The 22,065-nt window shown below is 38.8% G+C and overlaps 1 protein-coding gene across 1 annotated transcript in view; it reads left to right on the forward strand.

Moving 5' to 3' along the window:
• Positions 1 to 14,735, forward strand: part of Sec23a (SEC23 homolog A, COPII coat complex component) — a 51,979-nt gene extending 37,244 nt beyond the window's left edge. The window contains exons 17-20 of the mRNA XM_040743041.1: positions 1,790 to 1,876; positions 5,018 to 5,173; positions 7,616 to 7,681; positions 13,389 to 14,735. Coding sequence (XP_040598975.1) covers positions 1,790 to 1,876; positions 5,018 to 5,173; positions 7,616 to 7,681; positions 13,389 to 13,478 — 399 coding nt within the window. The 3' untranslated portion in view covers positions 13,479 to 14,735. The remainder of the gene's footprint in view (positions 1 to 1,789; positions 1,877 to 5,017; positions 5,174 to 7,615; positions 7,682 to 13,388) is intronic.
• Positions 14,736 to 22,065: the final 7,330 nt, after the last annotated feature.

A 22,065-nucleotide genomic window follows, 5' to 3' on the forward strand; every position in this document is an offset into this window, starting at 1 on the left:
TCCTGGAACTTATTATGTAGAATAGGCTGGCCTTGAACTCACAGAGATCCTCCTGCTTCTGCCTCCCAGGTGCTTGTATTAAAAGTGTTGCCACCATGCCTGGCTTGTTACTACTTGTTATACCTGAGAATTGAAGATTAGCTTAGAAGAGAACTGGAGGCCTTCATCTTGAGCATCTGTCCTTGTCCAATCCCAGCTATTGTGAAACTGCATTTGCCTAATGTTTTGCTTTTAGTTAGTTCTCTTTCTGTCCTGATTTTTTTCTTCTTCTATCTGGGCCATTTTCATTAATATAATAACTTTAATAGCACTCAGTCATCAAAACCTCACTTTGTCTCCTTTATTTTCTCTAATTATCACTTAATTTCTCTGTTCCCCGACACAGTTAAACTCAAAGTTATTTGTTGCCCATACTAAAAAAATATTTTCTTTTGAATTTGAATTCTTTTTCTTTGCGCCATGAGTATGCTTGGTGTCTGAGGAGACTGGAAGAGGGTGTCGGTTCCGCTGCAAGTAGAGTTACAGGCAGTTGTGAGTCACCATGTGACTGCTGTGCCATCCCTCCATACTTTACATTTAGTTGTCATAGGGGGTATGTATGTTTGTCAGTATGTGCACATGCATGCGGGTGGCCATGGAGGACAGGGGAGGCTTGTGTGTCCCCTGCAGCTGTAGTTACCTGGAGTTGTGAGCACTCTGAAATGAGTTCTGAGAACTGAACTCAGGACCTCTGAAAGAGCAGCAAGTACTGTTAACTTCTGTGTTCTCTCTCCAACTCTGTTGTCTATATTTTCTGACCTTACATTCTCTTTTGAACTTAAATGCAGCGAACTTGTTGGACAGTATTGTTCAACAAACTCTCAACAGCATTTCTCTGGAGAGGGCTCTTTCCTTCAAGCCTTTTGTTATCTGCTATTCCCAGTTTTCTTTCTGTCCACAAAGAGCTTTTTAGTCTTATTTTGCTTGTTCCCTCCTTTTAGACTTCTAAGTCCTTAAAAAGAGATTAATTGGTTATTCTTCTTTTTTGTTATTGTTTTGAGACAGTACTCTGTAGCCCAGGCTGGCCTTGAACTCACTGATGCTCCTGCCTCAGCCTCCCAAGTGCTGAGATTACAGACATAGGTCTCTCTACTTGGCAAGGGTTCAGACTTTTAATTTTCTTTATCTTCAGCTTCTCTAAATGATGTAGTCTAAACCTTGGTTTAGTAGTCTAAGCTTTGGTTGCTCTTTGTGTATGTGTTACTCAGACTTATAATCAATTCAGGATGCTTCATTTCATATCCAGAGCTATTTTCTCATGCACTCTAAATTTCTTATATCCCAAGCCTTTCCTCTTTCCCTCAATGTTACATTCATCAGGCTTAGGGACAGTCTTTGATTTCTCCTTAATTCTTTTAATTTTTTTTTTTGAGACAGAGTCTCTGTATGTAGCCTTGACTGATCTGGATCTTGGCTGCATAGACCACTAAGGCTGGAACTCAGATTCCTACCTCTGCCTTCCAAGTGTTGGGATTAAAGTTGTACATCATCATGTCTGAAATGTTGACTTTTAAAATTGTGACTTTAGTGTTAAAGAGAGTCCTTAGAAAATTAAGATACATTAAGAAATCACAATGTCAGGTAATGTTTGAAAAACATGAAATTTAAGAAATAAGATGAAGGGGAGAAGGAGCTACAAAAGCACACTTTGCTGGATAGTGCTATAATATCTAATACCTTGTATGTAAATTTAAAACAAGAATTAAAACAATTTAGATGATAACCTTAATCTCTTATTGCTTCATTTCAGCCGGTTCTTCTGGATAGCAGCAGCATTCTTGCAGATCGCATTCTTCTCATGGACACTTTTTTCCAGATTTTGATTTATCACGGTGAGGTAAGACTCAGCATTTAAAGCTTTGTATATAAAATCTTTTTGCTTTAAGTAAAAAGTTTTCCCTGACTAATATTTGGTTCATATTTAGTCCGTGATAAGTATTTATAGTAAGATACAGGTTGACTGTCTAATTAAAAAATTAAAAATTCAATGTATTCCAAAATGCAAACATATTAGTACCAAAATGTTACAGATGGAAAATCCCATTTTTTCCTGTTCATAGTTATTATTTATATATTAAAATAAAATTAGTTTTGTTTCCTTGCTTTATGTGTATTTGTTTTATCACCTTTGTGTGAGCTCTGTTTCTGTTTTAGGCAGATTCAATCTCCTGTAGCCCAGGATGTTCTTAAACTCACAAAGATCCATTTGCCTTTGTCTCCTAAGTGCTGGGATTAAGGGTGTGTCCCACCACTGCCTGGTCTCTGTGGCTAACTAGTGTGGCTAACTCTACGATCTGATCCTCAGGCAAGCTTTATTTGTTAGATCATAAACAAAATATCACTACAGTGATTCTTCATGGTATAGGATTTTAGGTGTCAATCATACTTAGCCTATTTGTGTTTATTTTGTTTTGTTCACACACTGGTGGACACAGCACAGTACAATGAAAGTATAAACGTGGACATATCATACTCTTGGGTTTCACCTATAGAAACAGAGGGAAAAAAAGAAACGGAGGGAAAAAAATCAACTTTTGTCAATGCACACATTTGCCTTTTCATTACTATATGCAATCTAAAGGTTTTTCTACATGTTCAATATAACCTGAAAACTCATTTAAGGCATAAATGGAAATTTATAACGTTTTGAAGTGATGAGTGGTTAAAAGAACTGAGTGGATAGCTGTTAAGCTTTGATTGATTATTTAGCAGTCTATTCCTGCATTTATTCATTTAGGTAATATATCAGTATATTCCCCATGTATGAAAACACTGTTATGGGCAGTTTGGAAGGCACATCCATTTTTCCTGGATCTTTGCTTAAGCTTGTAGTGTAGAGTATTATAACTTATTATGGATTTATTTTCTAGTTAATCTTATTTTTAAATTATTTTAGATTTTATTTTATTATTAAGAATGGATAACTGTTGAAACAGTCTGATATGGTAGTACAGCCTTTCCTTGGACTTATAATTTTCCTGCCTCAACCTCCTATGCTGGGATTGCTAGTGTTAGCCACCACACCTAGCCTTGTAATATCCTTTTGAATAATACTGTCCAGTGTCTTAAAAAGTATTTATTCACTGGGCTTGGTGACATATGTCTTTGATCCAGCACTTGGAAGTCAATTCTGTAAATTTGAGACCAATCTGGTTTACATAGCAAGTTCCAGGTCAGCCAGGCTACATGGTAAGACCCTTTCTCAAAAGTTTTTTAAATTATTTTTTTGTTTGGTATTTTTTAAGATTTGTTTTTAAATGTGTGTGTTTACTCATGGGCACCCATGTACATATGAGTGCAGGTGCTACAGAGTTAGGAGAGCTGGAGTTCCAGGCAATTGTGAACTGCCTGATGTGGCTGCTAGGAACTGAATTTGGACCCTTTGCAGAATACTTTTAACCACTGAATGCTTCTCCAGCTACTACTTTTTGTTTTCTGTTTGTTTTTAAATGATACCAGTTTCTAATACACCTTATATTTAAAGAAGAGTAGTGGCTCAGAGGTTAAGAGCACTGACTGATCATCTAGAGGTCCTGAGTTCAGCAACCACATGGTGGCTCACAACCATTTGCAGTGAGATCTGGTGTTCTCTTCTGGCCTGCAGGGATACATGCAGACAGAACACTGTATATATAATAAATAAATAAATCTTAAAAAATAACTCTCATCATTTAAAAAAATAAAGAAGAGTAATAGAGACAGGGTTTTTTATTTTACTTCTTTTCCTTTAGTGGTAATTTTTGCTTTAACTTTGTTAATATGAAAAGTCCAAAGTACATTAGTCTTTGATATACAGAATATAAAATTATACAGGTTATATGTTGACTGACTCAGGTAACTTTAACAACTTTAAAATTCTGAATTCATTAGTATGGCTCTAGACTCATTTATTTAATATAAATGTGGGTATAGTTGCTCTTCTCCAATGCATTGTCTATAACATTATTGCTGTCATTAGTATAGTTTTTAGTTTATGTCTCTTATCAGAATGTAACTCTAACTGAGCATGGTGGCAAATGCCTTTCATCCCAGCACTTGAGCCAGAGACCAGGCTGGTCTCAAAGTTTTTCCAGGAGTATATAGAGAGACTTTGTCAACAACAACCAAAAAAAAAAAAAAAAAAAAAGAAAGAAAGGAAGAAAGAAAACATGTAACTCTGTTGGTGAAGACTTCTTGAAAGTCATTAATTTTGACGTCTCTGGGACGCCTCAGTAGAAGCCCCCTCACAGAAAAGAAAAGATATATTTTAGTAAATACTAATATGACATGATACAGTGTTTTAACTTTTTCTGGCATTTCTATTTCTTTGTTTTTTTTAGGTTTTAAAAACACCATAGTTTTACTTTATATTTCTATTTGTTCCTTTTGTTTTCTGTTTTTGAAACTTGGTCATACTTTATAGCCCTGGTTGGTCTGGGACTTGGTAGGATGGCTAGCCTGGCTTCAAGCACGTGTTGATCCTCCTGCCTCTGCTTCTTCAGGGCGGGTATTATAGGCATGTACCACACACCTGTTCTTTACTTTCTCTAAACTTGTTTTTTTATTAGACTCCTTCCTTCCTTCCTTCCTTCCTTCCTTCCTTCCTTCCTTCCTTCCTTCCTTCCTTCCTTCCTTCCTTCCTTCCTTCCTTCTTTCCTTCCTCGGTGGCTTGCTTATAGTATACATTGGTTTTGAACTCTGAGCTTAAGTAACTCCACCTCAGCTTTCTGAGCAGCTGAGACTACAAGGTGTGTTTATTGAACCTACTTTTGTTTTACTCTTAAATTGGAGAAGAAATATGCTAATTTTATATTTAGTAATGTATTCTTTTACTGAATATATTCTCTGCTGAAAAAGTACTTGTAACTTTAGAAATTGAGGTAGTAGGACTATTTTCTCTTATCCTCTTGTTTTCTGAAGATAACTTCTTGTGAAGAAAATTCTACTCAAGAATTTTAGATCACCAAGAAGTTTAAAGTAATTCCTAATATTGTTTTAGACTATAGCACAGTGGCGGAAGTCCGGATACCAGGACATGCCAGAATATGAAAATTTCCGGCACCTTCTGCAAGCCCCAGTAGATGACGCGCAAGAGATTCTTCACTCCAGATTTCCAATGCCGAGATACATTGACACTGAGCATGGTGGCAGCCAGGTGAGGAGTGTCCCTGTGTTGTGTGCAGGCTGCAGTGAGGTGCTTCTGCTTGTGTTCTGTTTGTAATGTGAGCAGTTGGCCACACAAGGCCAAGGACAAGGGAAGGAGACAGGAAGGGAAGGCAGCTCTGTGCAGTGCTCTGAGAACAAAGCAGTACAGTTACTGCCTAGAACAGCCAGCATTCTCTTATTCCACCGTAGCTCCTCAAGCAGCCATGATATACTGTCCTGACAGTGTACCTCCTGCAGGTTAGCAAACATAAGAACAGCTTGGAACATAATTTAGTGCACTTTTCTTAAGGCTGCTTACTGGCAAGGCCTATGAATATGAAGTTTTGATAATTTGTTCAGTTTTGTAGACGGGATCTTGTCAGCTTAAAGGAAAGGATTGTGCTATTAAAAAGGACTTTATGAGCAGGTGTGATGGTGCACACCTTTAATCTCATCACTCAGGGAGGCAGAGGCAGGCGGATGTCTGTGAGTTAGAGACCAGCCTGGTCTACAAAGTGAGTTCCAGGACAGCCAGAGCTGTTACACAGAAAACCTGTTTGGAAAAACACAACAGCAACAACGAAAAAACCAAAAAGGGTCGTAGAGTTCAGAGGAGTGAATATACACATGCACTATCAGGTTAAGGCTGCTTAGCATGCATTCACGAAACTCTCCAGTGATGTTCTGGCCAGAGATATAACAGTACTTTAATTTTAAGTTGTTATACATTTTACTTGCTTCATAAGTAAGGCAGGGACATAGTTTACTTATTGTTATGTCCCTAGTATCTAGCACAGTGATATTCAACAACTTTAGAGTGTCAGTTATTAGCTTTACTATATTTATTTTTAAAGATTTGTTTTTATTTTATGTTGCATTGGTGTTTTGCTTGCATGTGTATCTGTGTGAGAGTGTCAGATCCCCTGGAACTGGAGTTACAGACAGTTGTGAGCTGCCATGTGGATGCTGGAAATTGAACCCAGATTCTCTGTAAGAGCAGCCAGTACTCTTAACTGCTGAGTCACCTTTCTAGCCCCAGTTTTACTGTATTTATAACATGTGCTATCATGTATTGAAACTTGTAAGCATTTTCCATATCTCCTTCATTTGAGTCTCATGCCTTATGCCAATTCTATTTCCATCTCTACTTTATATGTAATAGAGCTAAGACATTATTTGTAGTCGAGGAAACACATTAAATGATGGAGCTAAGATTTTTTTTTAAGAAAACAGTATCTTATTGTGTAACTCAGGCTGATCTTGAACATTTCCTTCTGCCTCAGTCTCCTGGATTCATTTGTAAGCTAGCCAAACCAACTAGTAGTTAGTAATTGAATCCTAGGTTTCTTACCCTAGGACTAGTGCTACTTAAGAACAGAAAAAGATTTTGTATGGGTCTAAATTTCAAAAGATTAGCTTGCTTTTGTTCTTCTAAAATGAATTAAAATTTTTGATGAATTCACTCATCAATATCTTAAAGTGTATTGTTATTTTCTTTTTTTTTTTTTTTTTTTTTGGTTTTTCGAGACAGGGTTTCTCTGTGGCTTTGGAGGCTGTCCTGGACCTCGCTTGGTAGTCCAGGCTGGTCTCGAACTCACAGAGATCCGCCTGCCTCTGCCTCCCGAGTGCTGGGATTAAAGGCGTGCGCCACCAACACCCGGCCAATATTTTCTTTATTTGCTTATTGATTGATTGATTTCATGGTGATTAGCTGTAGTAGAGGATAGGTGTAATTTTGTCTAAGTTATCACCTGTGGCTTAAAAAGTTTGAGGTTTATTAAAGCAAAAGGATGTGGATTTTCACATTTTTTTGTTTGCATAATTTTATGAGGTTTCAGACTAGTTGGTGGTGCACACCTTTGATCCCAGCACTCGGGAGGCGGAGACAGACAGGTTGATCTCTGTGAGATCGAGGCCAGCCTGGTCTACAGAATGAGTTCCAGAACAGCATCCAAAACAATACAGAGAAACCCTATCTTGAAAAACAACAAAACAAATAAACACTCACAAAAACTGTATTTCCAGACTTATTTTAAAATAATTTTTATAATTAAAACTTTTTTAGAACTTATTTTTATTTCATGTGTTTGGGTGCCCAAGGAAGTGAGGAGAGGGGATTGAATCCCCTAGGATTGCAGTTACTGCTGCTTGTGAGTCACCTGTGGGTGCTGAGAATTCAACCCAAGTTCTCTGGAAGAGCAACCTGTGCTCTTAACTGCTGAGCTATCTCTCCAGTCTACATGTAATTTTTATATGCTGAGTTTGGGATTCAGTAGTTTGTTTTATGACTGTTTATACTATGGCCTATGCATTTTAAAATGGAATCTTTTTAAATCTTAAATTTTAATAAAGTTAATTTTACCAATACATTCATTTTAGTTGGTGTTAGATGGTATGTAGTATCTTTTTGATCAATACTATTATTTATTATGTATTTATGTTTGCTTTTAAGGCACGCTTCCTCCTTTCTAAAGTCAACCCTTCACAGACTCATAATAACATGTATGCCTGGGGGCAGGTAAGTGTGAATAATTTCTTTTTGTGTTCCTAGTTATTTTAGTAAAAGCTACACTTTCCCTGTGTATCTAATGATGATTTCTGTGGGAAAATATAAGAGAAGAATAGAAAATATAATTAGTGTTTGATGCTACCTTAGATAATTAAAAAAGCAATCTTGTCACATAGAACCTCTTCAGATTCCAAGTTTAGCACCAATACACTGGAGACAAAAACAATAAAGGTGTTATAATAATTCAAGTGTAATTTGAAGCAATGAACTACAAAAGACCACAGTAAGCCAGGAGAACTCAAGGACTGTGGTTAAGGAGAAGCAAGAAGGCTGGAAATCATCATCTCCATGTTCTAGATTGGTTTAAGGACTACCTCTTGATGCAGCATGCCTATAGACATTCCTATAGACATTTCACAGACCTCACCTCTTTTTATATACTGTCTTGGCCTTCTTGATTTTCTGTTTCCACAGAGCACCTTTCTAGTCTCTTCATGTTTAAGGCTCAAAGCTAGTCATTTACAATTTCTCCCTCTTGTCTCTGATTACTCACTTCATTTATCTATTTCATTTACCTATTCTCTTTCATCCTTGCCATTAACCAAAGCCAGGCCCTCTTACTACTGTCACAAACTATTGGAATTCCTTGCTAAGTGATATTAAGACTTCAGCTACCACATTTTCACAGTGCTTAGATTAGTCTTGCTAATATAGTGGCCTGAATATCAACACTCTTGATTAAATAACATGTGGTATCAATTACTCTTTATATTGCTACTGCTCTACCCAAGTGCCTTTTCTATAGCTACCATTTAGACCTTTTAGCCAAATTAACCAAACCTCATTCTGCTAGTACCACATTGAGCATGTTGCCCTCTCTGTGGTTTTGTTGTCACACCTAAAGGCTGGTGCCATTTCACTGAATCCTATGGTTGTGTGACTGGATTATCATATTATCCCTGCCCTTTCAGGAGAGCAGAGATGAGTGTATGGGAGATCTATGGAGATGGTTTGGAATTAGGGAGACTTTTGTTGTTTTAGGTTTTGTGATACAGACATATCAAGTCCAAGATTGAAAAGTCATGAAAGATGGGGAGACATTTATAGTGAGGAAAGTAGCTCAGTTTTGGGAGTATGGAAAGGGATGACTGTATGAAAGAATTTATGACTAAGCATACATATACATCATCATATTGTCTTTCATCCATGTCCATTTTGCTGGGGGGACAAGAAGCCAAATATAATGCTAAGACACAGTTTTAGACACAGAGTAAGTATTTCATCAATCAGCCTTCTACCGTATTTACTTTTGAGAACTGAGTTTTGGTTTTAGTTTTGGATCCCAGAGTAAGAAAACTTAGAAATAGTTAAGTAACTAAACTAAAACAAAACAAAAAATAAAACAAAAAAATAAGAGACTAGGAAAATAGCACCAATAACCAGTTCAAAGATGTAAGTAATTAGCATGGAGAAAAGGGGGTGAGAGGAGATTTTAAATAGTACTTGTGGGGCTGGAAAATAGCTAAGTCATTAAGACTGCTTACTGCTCTTGCAGAGGACCAGGGTGTGATTCCCAGCGACTTACATAGTTGTACAATCGTTTCCAACTCCATTTCTAGGGGAATCTGATGCTCCTGTTTCTAGCCTCTGTGGGCACTGCATGCATGTGGCTCACACACACACACACACACATTCATACATGTAAATAAATAACCTTATAAAATAGTATTTGTGATGGATTATATATCGTGTTCCTGAGGGCCAGCAGAGTCCCTAAAGGGCCAGTTGATTGACAGATAGCAAAGCTGGCTGGCTGGGTTTAAGAAAACCTGACATTCAGTGTCAGTCTGTGGTGAGCTGGGCTTTGTGGGGAAGAGCAGTTTCTTTTTTAAAGGCAGCAACTACACTTTCCGTTCTGAATACTACCATTGATATAGTTAAGTTAAAAAACCAAATGAGGGGCGGTGGTGGCGCACGCTTTTAATCCCAGCACTCGGGAGGCAGAGGCAGGTGGATCGCTGTGAGTTCGAGGCTGGGCTGGACCGACAGCCTCCAAAACAATACAGAGAAACCCTGTCTCGTAAAAAACAAACAAACAAACAAACAAACAAAAAAACAAATGAGGGCAGCAGGTCAGATGGGTGGGTAAAGCTCTTCCCACCAAGCCTGGTGACCTGAGTTCAATTCTCTGACTGAACCCCCAAGTGGTTTTCTGACCTTTAGTGTGCATGTCCTTGTGCGAGCACACACACACACACACACACATACACACACACACCAATGTAATGAAATATTAAAAAAGAGAAAAACGTAGAGCATAGTTAACATTCTGCTGCTAGTTCAAGGAAGCAATGTTTCCTGTTATTGCTTTTTCTGGTTTTAAATTTTAATATAAAAATATAGTTGACAAACTTATATAGGAAATAAACTTGTCAGGCTGGTAGCCCGGAAGAAACATCATTCTGGGATGGAGGTTGAGATTACAAACTCTCTAAATTACTTACTTCCTCTCTGCTTTCACTTCCTGTCTACAAAGTGTAAGATTTATATGTGCTCTAAACAGATGATGATACTTAGTATACATTGACTATTAGTTTTCACTGTTATCATTAGAAAGTAGCTTCTTAAAATAATTAACAGAGCTGGGCAGTGGTGGTGCATACCTTTAATACCAGCACTGGGGAGGTAGACACAGCCAGATCTCTGTGAGTTTGAGGCCAGCCTGGTCTGCAAAGTGAGTTCCAGTAGAAAAACCAGGCTAAAGAGAAACTCTGTCTCAAAAAAGCAAAACCAACCAACCAACCAAACCAAAACCAAAACCAAAAGAATTTGCATAGGGGCTAGTGACATCCAGTAGGGAGGTTCTTCCAGTAGAGAGGTTCTTGGGACAGTCCCATAACCGAGTTCAATCCCCTGATTCCACAAAGTGGCAAAAGAGAACTGATTTAAGAGAATTGTCTTCTGACTGCCTCAGGGACACTGTGGCCCTCCCTCCTACCTGTGTGTCACACACACACACACACACACACACACACACACACACACACACACACACACACACACACACACCAAAAAGAAAAATAACGAAACCCTCAGGTGATAAGTCCTCTCTTTAAATGGCCTGAAGAGGGCACCACTGTAGCACTGTTATGCAGTGCTTCATATCCTAAGTGATGCAAAGCTTGAGCTTCCATGTTTAATCTTGGATGTATTTTATGTTTCAGTTTTTAAATTTTATTATGTGAATGTACATGTGTGTGCATATGCACATGCCACAGTACATGTGGAAGTCAGAGGGCAGCCTTGAAGTTAGCTCTCTACTTCCACCTTTATGTGTGTGTAGGGGATTGAATACAGGTCTTCAGGCTTGCATGGCATGCATCTTTACCTGCTGAGCTTCTGGATATATTTATTGTTCCCCTTTTACTGAAAATAGTGTTTTTGAGGGGCTGGAGAGATGGCTCAGCAGTTAAGAGCACTGGCTGTTTTTTCAGAGGACCCAGCTTCAATTCCTAGCACCCACATGGCAGCTCACAACTGTCTGTAACTCCAGTTCTAGGGGATCTGACGCCCTCACACAGACATGAATGTACATAAAATAAAAATTAAATAAAAAAATCCCCCAACATTGGTTGTCAGGCAGTGATGGTACATGCCATTAATCTCAGCACTCAGAAGGCAAAGGTAAGCAGATCTGCTAGGTCACCTGGTTTACTAAGTCAGTTTTCCCTCCATCTTTTCCTCCCAGTTCCTCCACACCTACCCTCCCATCTAGATCCACTCCTTCTCTGTCTCTCATTAGAAATATAGCATGATATGATGTATGACATGATTAAAAAAAGAAAGAAAAGATGTGAGTTTGCTTCCTTCTGGCTAGTATTTCTGTTAAAAATGTCAGGGAGAAGAGAGTCTGGAGATCAAGCTGGGGGGGGAGAGGGAAAGAAAGAGAGAGAGAGAGAGAGAGAGAGAGAGAGAGAGAGAGAGGGAGAGAGAGAGAGAGAGAGAGAGAGAGAGAGAGGGAGGGAGGGAGGGAGGGAGAGAGAGAAGAGAGAGAGAGGGAGGGAGGGAGGGAGAGAGAGAGGGAGGGAGAGAGAGGGAGAGAGAGAGAGGGACAGAGAGAAAGGGAGGGTTGGTTTGTGCATGCTTGTGTGAGTCCCCCCACCCTTGCCTCTTTTTTGTCTTTTTTTTGAGACAGTTTTTCTCTGTGTAGATTTGTAGACTAGGCTGACCTCATACTCACAGAGATCCTCTTTTCTCTTCGAGTGCTGGAATTAAAAGTGTATGCCACCACTGCCAGGCTGCTTGTGTGAGTTTATGTGTTCCAAGTGTATGCAGGAGGCCAACGAGGGTGTTGGAGTCCCTGGAACTGGAGCTGTGATGATTGTGCACTGGCATGTGGGTGCTGGAAATCAAACCTGGGTCTCCTGCTAGAACAATAAGTGCTCTTGACTGCTGACCCATCTCTGTAGCTCTATTTTCTTTTTATTATTGCTTTTTAAAGTTAGCATACACAGCGATAAGTTTCTTTTTAGTGTTGTATATTTGCCACTTATGTTTTTTAAATTTTATTTTTAATTTAATCTTATTTATATATTCCTTTGAGAAAGGGTCTTTCTGTATAGCCATGGCTATCTTAGAGCTCTCTATGTAGACCAGGCTGTTCTTGAATTTACAGAGATTGACCTATCTTTGCCTTCAAGTGCTGGAAGTAAAGATGTTTGCCACTACACCTGGCAAGATTTTATTTTATTTTATTTTTGTTTTTTAAGACAGGGTTTCCTCTGTGTAACTGCCCTAGCTATCCTGGAACTTGCTCTGTAGACCAGTCTGACCTTGAATTCTCTCTCTCTCCTCTCTCTCTCTCTCTCTCTCTCTCTCTCTCTCTCTCTCTCTCTCTCTCTCTCTCTCTCTCTCTGTTTCTGTTTTTTTCTCTCTTATGCTCTCCCTCTCCTTCTCAAGACTAGGTTCTGTATGTCAGAGAAAATGTGTTTCTTAAGTTTCATCCATTTTTTTGTGCAAATGTCTTGATTTCTTTGCATCTAAATAATGTTCCATTGTGCATGTATACCACATTTTTTTTGTATCTGTTCATAGGAATCTTGGCTAGTTCCGCAGTCTAGCTATTGTGAATAGGTCAGTAATAAATACAAGTGTGCCGAGTATCAAGGATCTCTGTGATCTCTGTGACATTATCAAGGTTGGATCCTCTGGGTGAATGCCCAGAGGCAGTAAGCACAGTGGAGTCATATGGCAGCTCTGGTTTTGCTGTGTTGTTTGAATGAATTGCTAACATTTTCATTGGGCCACACATAAATGAAAATACTAAGCAGTGATTTTGAAGAACATCTGATGTTCTGTGGTGGCTGCATGTCTCCAGCAGCAGTGGTGGTACCTCTTTCCCTGCATCCTCACCAGGTCAGGCCATCTTCAAGCCCTTGTCCTCCACTCTTCCACTGTGGCCTTTGTGCTAACGAGTGCCATCCTGAGATAGTCCATTTCCTAGCAGACTTAAATTCTGGGAGCAGCCCTGTTCCACAAAGACAGTTCTGCTGCTGGGGATGGCCTGGGAGTTTAGATGAGTTCCCTTTAGGAACCAGGGCCCTCCGCTATCCATTACTCTATTTAAAAGGGGTTCCTTGTCTGTTGTAGAGATTTACGTGTACATTCTTTAGTACCACCCTGTGTTTTAATCACAAACCCTTCTCTTTTCCCCCAGGAGTCTGGAGCACCTATTCTTACAGATGATGTCAGTTTACAAGTGTTTATGGATCATTTGAAGAAACTTGCTGTGTCAAGTGCTGCTTGACATGCCAGACACATTAGACACTCAAGATGAAATAATATTCCAGTTCCCCTTGCTTTTCCATTTATCTGTGGAAACAACAGAGATCTCTTTCTAAATCTATTTTGTGTCAGTATGATTTAAGGCAACATACAAAAAAATGTTGATGATTGTAGATTAAGCTGAAATATAATAAGAGCAATGAGAACAAGTTTGTTTGCTTGGTGCAGTATTATAACTGGTTTTATAAATTTGAGGTCTTTATGATTTACTTTTGTTTAAAGAGTTAGAATGGTCTGCCTTGTATTGCAGATACCACTTATTTGTATGCTGCAGACAGATCCAAAGTGGCACTGGTATCCTCAATGACCTGTTAGGGAGTATTTAATAGCAGCCAGAAAGGAACAAATTAGTAGTGATGATATATGAACAGTTTGCTTCTTTGTTAAATAATTCTCCTGTGTTTGTTTTAGCACACACATATACCCTACTCTGTATTTTGTTAAAGTGGATTTATTTTTGAGATTTATTTAGGAATTATTTGACTTTATAATAGTAATTCTTTTGAAGGGAATTTAATGGTTTTGGTTATTTGGAGAAATTATTTAAACTAAAAAATTTGAGTGAGGTAACAACCTCATAGCTAACATTAAATGTGAAATTCCCACAAAATACCCAACTCATGTGACTAGAGTAATTTTTTTTAAGGACTCTAGAAAAATAAAACATGCTGTCAGGGTGATTAAAGAAATCCTTTGCAGTAAAAAGATTATTGTAACTATTAACCTTATTTTGCTTTTGTAATATCATTTTGTTGTTTTCCCTTCTTAGATAAATTTTTCATTGTATCCTTCAGTATTTTAACACTATTTTAGGAGTTTCACTTTTTGTTTCTGTTTTCTTGTGAAATTTATTAATTTGTGGTTCTTACTGAGACAGTATTATATAATGTTTAATTGTGTCATGTGGAGATAGTTCTGTTTGATTACTGATTAGTATCATTCACTTTTCCCTTTAAAGTTTACTTGTAGCAAATGTTTACAATGCTAAAGCAGATACTTTTGACAATGAACTCTATGTATCAAGTGCTGCAAATGCAAGGTGGTGCTGATAGTTGCTAAGGACAGTGTGACTGTGATTGTACTTGCACGAACACAATCAGACAGATGGCAAAACAGACATCTAATTGTTATACTCAACTGTTTAGATAAATTGCTTTGTTCTGTTTTATTTGAAATGAACTGTGCTAGACCAAATGCCAATAAAACATTCTTTTCTCTGTTTTCTTGTTTATTTTAAAATCTAGTAAATCCTGGGAAACTTAATGTAAAATTAGACTTTACTTTTTTTTTTTTTTTGAGACAGGGTTTCACTGTGTCTCTGTCTGTTCTGAAACACGTTATATAGACCAGAGTGCCAGAGTGGCCTCAAATACATAGAGATCTGCCTTCCTCTGCTGGGATTAAAGGTGTGTGCTACCTGGGCTGGAGAGATGATTCAGCGGTTAAGACCACTGACTGCTTTTCCAAAGGTCCCAAGTTCAATTCCCAGCAACCAACCACATGGTGGCTCACAACCATTTGTAGTGGGATCTAGTGCTCTCTTCTGGTCTGCAGGCACACAGGCAGATAGAGCGCTATATACATAATAAATAAATAAATCTTAAAAAAAAAAAGGTGTGTGCTGCCAGAACTAAAATTTTTAATTGATTGACATACAGTTGTACAAATTTATGGGTACAGTGTGATAATTCAATAGTCACGATCAGATTATCTTAATATTTTCATTTCTTCTAAACAGCATTTCTTTGTGTTAGGAACCTTCAGACTTTTCTTATAAAATATGCAATAAATTGTTGTATACTGTTACTCAGCTGTGTTAAAGAACACTGGAACTTTGTTCAGCTATATTTTGAAACCTGTTTTATAACCTTCTCTCTATCCTTTCTTCCTAGTCTCCAGGGACTACTATGCTACTTTTGTATGAGTGTGTGTGTTTGTGTGTGTGTTATTTGAATGTGAATTCTGATACAGGAGTGCCACAGTGCACATATAGAAGTGTGAGGATGCTTTTTTTCCCCTTGAGATAGGGTTTCTCTGTATAGCCATGTTATCCTGGAACTTGCTCTGTACTCCAGGCTGGCCTTGAGCTCAGAGATCTGCCTGCCTCTGCCTCCCTGTGCACCACCATATCTGGCCTGAGGACTTCTAAAAGTTGGTTTTTACCTTTGTACCTTAAGGCACAGTCTAGTTTCTGCCATGCTACTATTCCAGGGTAGTTGACCTTTGAACTTCCAGAAGATTGTCCTGTCTCTATAGGAGTGCCAGGGTAACAGACATGTGCTACTGTATCCAGTTTTGTTCCTGGTTGTGGGGATTGAACACAGGTTGTTGGCCTTTGCATCAGGTGATTTTATTCGCTGAGACATCTTTATGGCCTAGAATGCTGTTTCTGAAACAAATTGGACCATTTCCCTTGGCTTTTAAAATAAAAGTCAAACATTTCAACCTAGTCACCACATATAATGCACACTGGAGCCTAGCCCTTCCTCTAGAAAACAGTGCAAAAGACACAGTTGAAAAGTAGTGTGTCTAATTTGATCTGAGTGTTATTTTAGGTTATTTGGGATCTGTGTAGTAACAAAACCAAATATGTATTTTCTTTTGTTTACTTTTACTTTTAATAGAGAATTATATACACTTAGGCTCACAAGTGTGATCTAGTACATGCAGGTAACATGCAATGGTCAGGGTTATCAGCCTTTATTTTTTTCATTTGTTTATGTATTAACTTTTGAGCTTCTGTCTTCTGGATATTGCAAAATTCATGGGTGGTTATTTTAAACCACAGTTGCTTTAGAATCTAGAACTTACATCTGTATGTGGGTACCTGTAACCCTAACCTCCAGAAATCACTGTTCTCTTCTATTTTGAGATTAACTTTACACTTTCGTTTTTCTGAGACAAGGTTTCTCCATGTAGCTCTGGCTGTCCTGGAACTTGCTCTGTACACCAGGCTGCCTTGAACTCAGAGATCTATGTGCCTCAGCCCCCTGAGTGCTGGGATTAAAGGCATACTTCACTATGCCTGGCTAACCTAAAAACTTTTTACATATGAAAGAGAGCATTTGTTTTTCTAAGTTTTGTTTACTTAACATAATGACTTCCAGGTCTATGCATTTTGCTATAAATAGCAAGATTTCAAACTTCCTGTGGTTCAACAGTACTCCAGTGGTGTGTGTGTGTGTGTGTGTGTGTGTGTGTACATTAAAAGTTTGTATCAAGTCAGTATACAAAATAATGTGTTTCCGTATGGCACTGTAACACATACATGTCATTACACTTTATTCCTATTCTCCTTTCCTGTTGTCCTCTCTCACTCCTCTGTTCCTCTCTTGCTTATACCAGATTTTCTCTATACCTTTATTTGAGTCCTTATCTTGACTATTATGCATTAGTGCTGCAATTAACATGAGTTCAGATAAATCTTTGATAGAATGATTTCATACCCAGAAGTGATAGCCAGATTCGTGGTGGGTCCATTTTTAGATTTTTTGAGAGCCCCATAACTATTTTCATTAAGAGGTGTATAAATTTGCATTCCCACTAGACTCTAGACTTTATTGTTGCAGAATATTTGTTTATACTGCGTGAAGATGAGTCACTGTGATTGGTTTAGTAAAGAGCTGGATGGCCAATAGCAGGAGAGAATAGGTGGGACTTCCAGGGAGAGGGAAAGAACTATGGGAAAAAGAGTGGTGGGAGTCACGGGTGAGATTCTGACGAAGTCAGACATCCAGTACAGAGCAGAGGTAAATGAGCCACGTGGTAGAATGTAGATTAATAGAGACAGGCTAATTTGAATTTTAAGAGCTAGTTGGGAAAAAGCCCAAGTTAAGGCCAAGCTTTCATAATTAACAGTAAGTCTCCGTGTCATCATTTGTGGTCTGTCAGTCCCAATGAGAAAGTACTACTACACACTAATGACTAAAGGTTCGCAAAAAGTTCCGTGTCCTCTGTGTCCTCACTAGAATGTGTTAGCTTTCGCTTCTTTAGTAATAGCCACTTTGCCCGGGGTGAGATTTCTTGGTGTGGTTTTGCATTCTCCAGTGATTAATGATGCAGAGTAAGCATTTTCATCTGCTTGACTGCTAACCATATTCTTTATTGGCTGCTGTAAATTAAGTGCTGTGGCATATCACACTTGGTTTTATTTATTTATTGCTTTTTTTTTTTTTTTGAGTCAGGGTTTCTGTCTGTAGCCTTGGTTGTCCTGGAATTCACTCTATAGACCAAGCTGGCCTCAACTCACAGAATTCTGCTGCCTCTGCCTCCCTGAGTGCTGGAATTAAAGGCATGTACCACCACCACCACCAGGCTCTTATTTATTTATTTGGAGACAGGGTCTTGCTATGTATTTCAAACTGGCCTTGAATTCATGATTCTCCTGCCTCAACTGTCTGAGACAGGAATTACAGACATTTGACACAACATCTGTAAGCTTGCAGTTTTCAGTTACTTTAAAAATAGTATTGAAAATACAAATTTATTAATGTTTTTAGAGTTCTTGGAACTAAAAAATGTTTATTTAGGCATTTTATGTGTATGAGTGTTGTCTGCATGCATGACTGTGCAACACATTTGTGTCTGCATCAGAAGAGGGTGTCCGATCCCTGGAAACTGGAGTTGTGGATGCTGTGGGTGCTGGGAATTGAACCAGGTTCTCTGAAGGAACAACCAGTGCCTTTAACCTGTAAGCCACCTGCCCTGCCGTTTTTGGAATTATTTTCATCTTCCATGTCTGCAGTATGCTTGTGTGTGGTCTTGTACTCAGTTGTGTTCTGTATCACCAGTATGCCCTATTTATGTTATGTCTTGCCATGCTTTCTTTTTTCACATTTTTCCCTAGCAGCATATGTTAGCAGTTGGACAGTGACTGCTCTGCCCTCTATAATGCTATCTATGCCTCTTTGTGTCATCAATACAGCCATACCAGCTTGCTTTCTGTTGAACAAACAGATGATGTCTTTTATTGGTTTACTTCCAGACACTTCATATCATTCTGCCTTGGTCATGACACTTTTTTTTTTTTCTCGAGACAGGGTTTCTCTGGCTTTGGAGGCTGTATTGGAACTCGCTCTGTAGACCAGGCTGGCCTCGAATTCACAGAGATCCGCCTGCCTCGCCTCCGGAGTGCTGGGATTAAAGGCGTGCACCACCAGTGTCTGACTAGTCATGACACGTTTAGAGGTAGCAAATAACAGATTAAAAGCAGTCCATTTTGATCATGTTGACTTAAGTTGCTGTCTTTTGTACCTGTTTTTAAGTATCTAATTTTAAAAATTCAACTCATTCTTCATCTTTCCATCTTTCCATTTTTATCTCCATATCATTTCCCCAACAACTAGTAATAATTTTAGTATTGTGATCATTAATCTTCACTGTCAATTTGCCCGAGTTTATAATCACACAGGAGATACCCTTGGGTATGTCCACAGGATGTTTCCAGAGAGGACTGACTAGGAGGCAAGGTCCACCTGAATGTGGGAAACCAGAAATACTGCCATTCCCCTTTCTCTCCTTTCTGATCTTCCCAGATAGGAGCAGCCTCCTTCCTGCAGGCAAAGGGATGTGAGGGCAGCTCCCGTGAAACCTTCCGCACCCATAAGGACTTTGTCAGCAAACTGAGAGCCAGAGTCTGTCCTTCCCCCCAACCCCCTTAAGCTGCTCTTTGTCAAGTTGTTGTCACACTAGAAGGAAGGATGCTAGAGATATACCCAAACCTAGACACGCAATTTCCAAACCAGAAGAGGAAAGTAGAGATGAATGTGATTTATCAAAATGAAGAAAAACAGCAAAGGAAAAGTGTGGTTAATAAACAACAAAAACAACAAAATGACAGGCTAATTCTTTCTAGTGTGTTTTATGAAAATGCAAAATATAACTTTTGGTCTGTCACTGATGAGTTAATAGCATTATAGATTTTCTTTTTTATTTTCTAATTATCATGGTATAATTGTATTTATTATTTTTTAAGTTTTTATTTAAATTAGAAACAAGCTTGTTTTACATGTCAATCCCAGTTCAGTTCCCTCTCCCTTTACTCATCCCCTGCCCCCCACTAACCCCCTATTCCATCCCCTTTCTGCTCCCCAGGGAGGGTGAGGCCTTCCATGGCAGATCTTCAAAGTCTGTCATATCATTTTGGGCAGGGTCTAGGCCCTCCCCTATGTGTCTAGGCTGAGAGAGTGTCCCTCTATGTGGAATGGGTTCCTAATGTCCATTTGTATGCTAGGGATAAATACTGATCTAGTACCAGAAGCCCCATAGATTGGCGAAGCCTCCTCACTGATACCCATGTTCAGAGGGTCTGGATCAGTCCTATGTTGGTTTCCCAGCTATCAGTCTGGGGTCCATGAGTTCCCCCTTGTTCAGGTCAGCTGTTTCTGTGGGTTTCACCCACCTGGTGTTGACCTCTTTGCTCATCACTCCTCCCTCTCTGCAACTGGATTCCAAGAGTTTAGTTCAGTGTTTAGCTGTGGGTGTCTGCCTCTGCTTCTTTCATCAGCTACTGGATGAAGGCTCTAGGATGGCATATAAGGTAGTTATCAATCTCATTATTGGAGAAGGGCATTTAAGGTAGCCTCTCCACTATTGCTTAGATTGTTAGTTGTGCTCATCCTTGTAGCTCTCTGGACATTTCCCTAGTGCCAGATTTCTCTTTAAACCTACAATGGCTCCCTCTATTATGGTATCTCTTATCTTGTTCTCCTCTATTCTTCCCCCACTCAACCTTCCTGCTCCCTCATGTCCTCGTCTCCCATCCTCTTCTCCCCTTCTCTTTATCTAGCTCCATCTCCCCTCCCCCATGCTCCCAATTTGCTCAGGAGATCTTGTCCCCTTCTCTGGGGACCATATATGTCTCTCTCAGGGTCCTCCTTGTTTGCTCGCTTCTTCAGTGTGGATTGTAGGCTGGTACTCCTTTGCTCTATGTCTAAATCCATATATGAGTGAGTACATACCATGTTTGTCTTTTTGTGACTGGTTTACCTCACTCAGGATGGTTTCTTCTAGTTCCATCCATTTGCCTGCGAGTGTTTAGCATGTTCTGGGGACCACACTGTTTGTTTCAAATAAATTGAAAAATCCATAAAATCAATTGTCATAGGGATTAGAATCTTTTCTTAAGAATAACAAATCTGGAGATTAATTATGGATAAAGATTGCTCTGAAGTGGCACATCAATTAAGAGTCTCCAAGAAAGAGGGGTCACATTTCACTTTTTTATTGGCTTAGAGCCCTTGCTTCAAGGCTATTTAAAAATAGCTTAATCTCCAGAGATTTAAAAATGAATCTTCGTCGGGGGCTGGAGAGATGGCTCAGAGGTTAAGAACACTGGTTGCTCTTCCAGAGGTCCTGAGTTCAATTCCCAGCAACCATATGATGGCTCACAACCATCCATAATGAGATCTGGCACCCTCTTCTGGCCTGTAAGGATTCATGCAGAGAGAGCACTGTATACATAATAAAAAATAAATCTTTAAAAAAATAAATCTTAAAAAAAGAATCTTAGTGAAATCTTCATGAGATGCTGATAGGTTAAATGTTTGGAAACATTTGTGAAGAGGTAAAATTCCACAGAAACAAGAACATCCAATTCAGTGCTGCTTTGGCCTGAATGTGCATGCAGAAACATTGTGTGTGTGTGTGTGTGTGTGTGTGTGTGTGTGTGTGTGTGTGTGTGTGTGCACGCGCGTGCTGCTAAAATACTGACATCCATTCTGTTGGAGAGTTTTTGCTTTTAATAGCTTCAAGGAGATAGCAGCACTGCCACCGTGGTAGTCTAACGTGTCTTCCATATTTTGGGACTTTTACGGGCAGACAGACAGTGGGTAACGTGCATTTAGGAATTTTGGGGACCATGGGCATGGAATTGATAGCTTACGTTATGGAACTAAATGAGATGGCCCTTCTTTAATTATTTATGAGGAACTAACAAGGTATGTAGGGAGCAAAGTGTCAGACACAGTCTTCCTTCCTTGGACATGGATTATGCTCTCACACATGGGCTCTTACATGTTTAATTCTAAAACTCTATTTTTAATGAGAACATTAAGCCTACTGATTTATCAAATATATTTTTTTCAGTAAGGAAGTATTTCTATTAAAAAAGCTATCAAGTTGCTGAAATATTAATGGTAGTACAATATCATTTAACTGAAGAGAATATTTTTTATTAAATCCTGGGTTATAATACCCAGAATTATGTTCTGTAGTTTAATAGAGATGTTAAGAAAATAAGGTCCCGAGTAATAAATTGTGAAATGGCTCAATTAATAGTTGTTCTTAATTAAGTAAGACCTCACTTTTTATGGATTTGTAGAATGCCAGTGCCTATTATGACATGCTCCTACTCAGGTATGCTTTTAATTGGTTAGCTAACTGTTACAGGGTGCATAGACATGACTCTACCTGAAACTAACTAACTAAATAAATAAATAAGTTTCCCTGCAATCTGACTTTGGACCAGAGACTTCTGCTTTGTGTTTGCTGTGCAATACTTTTCTCATTTAAAATGGCATTTCAATTATATCTGGTTTTTTAAAATTTTG

This window comes from Mesocricetus auratus, unplaced genomic scaffold (assembly GCF_017639785.1).
Source record: "Mesocricetus auratus isolate SY011 unplaced genomic scaffold, BCM_Maur_2.0 Super-Scaffold_15014, whole genome shotgun sequence".
Lineage (NCBI taxonomy): Eukaryota > Metazoa > Chordata > Mammalia > Rodentia > Cricetidae > Mesocricetus > Mesocricetus auratus.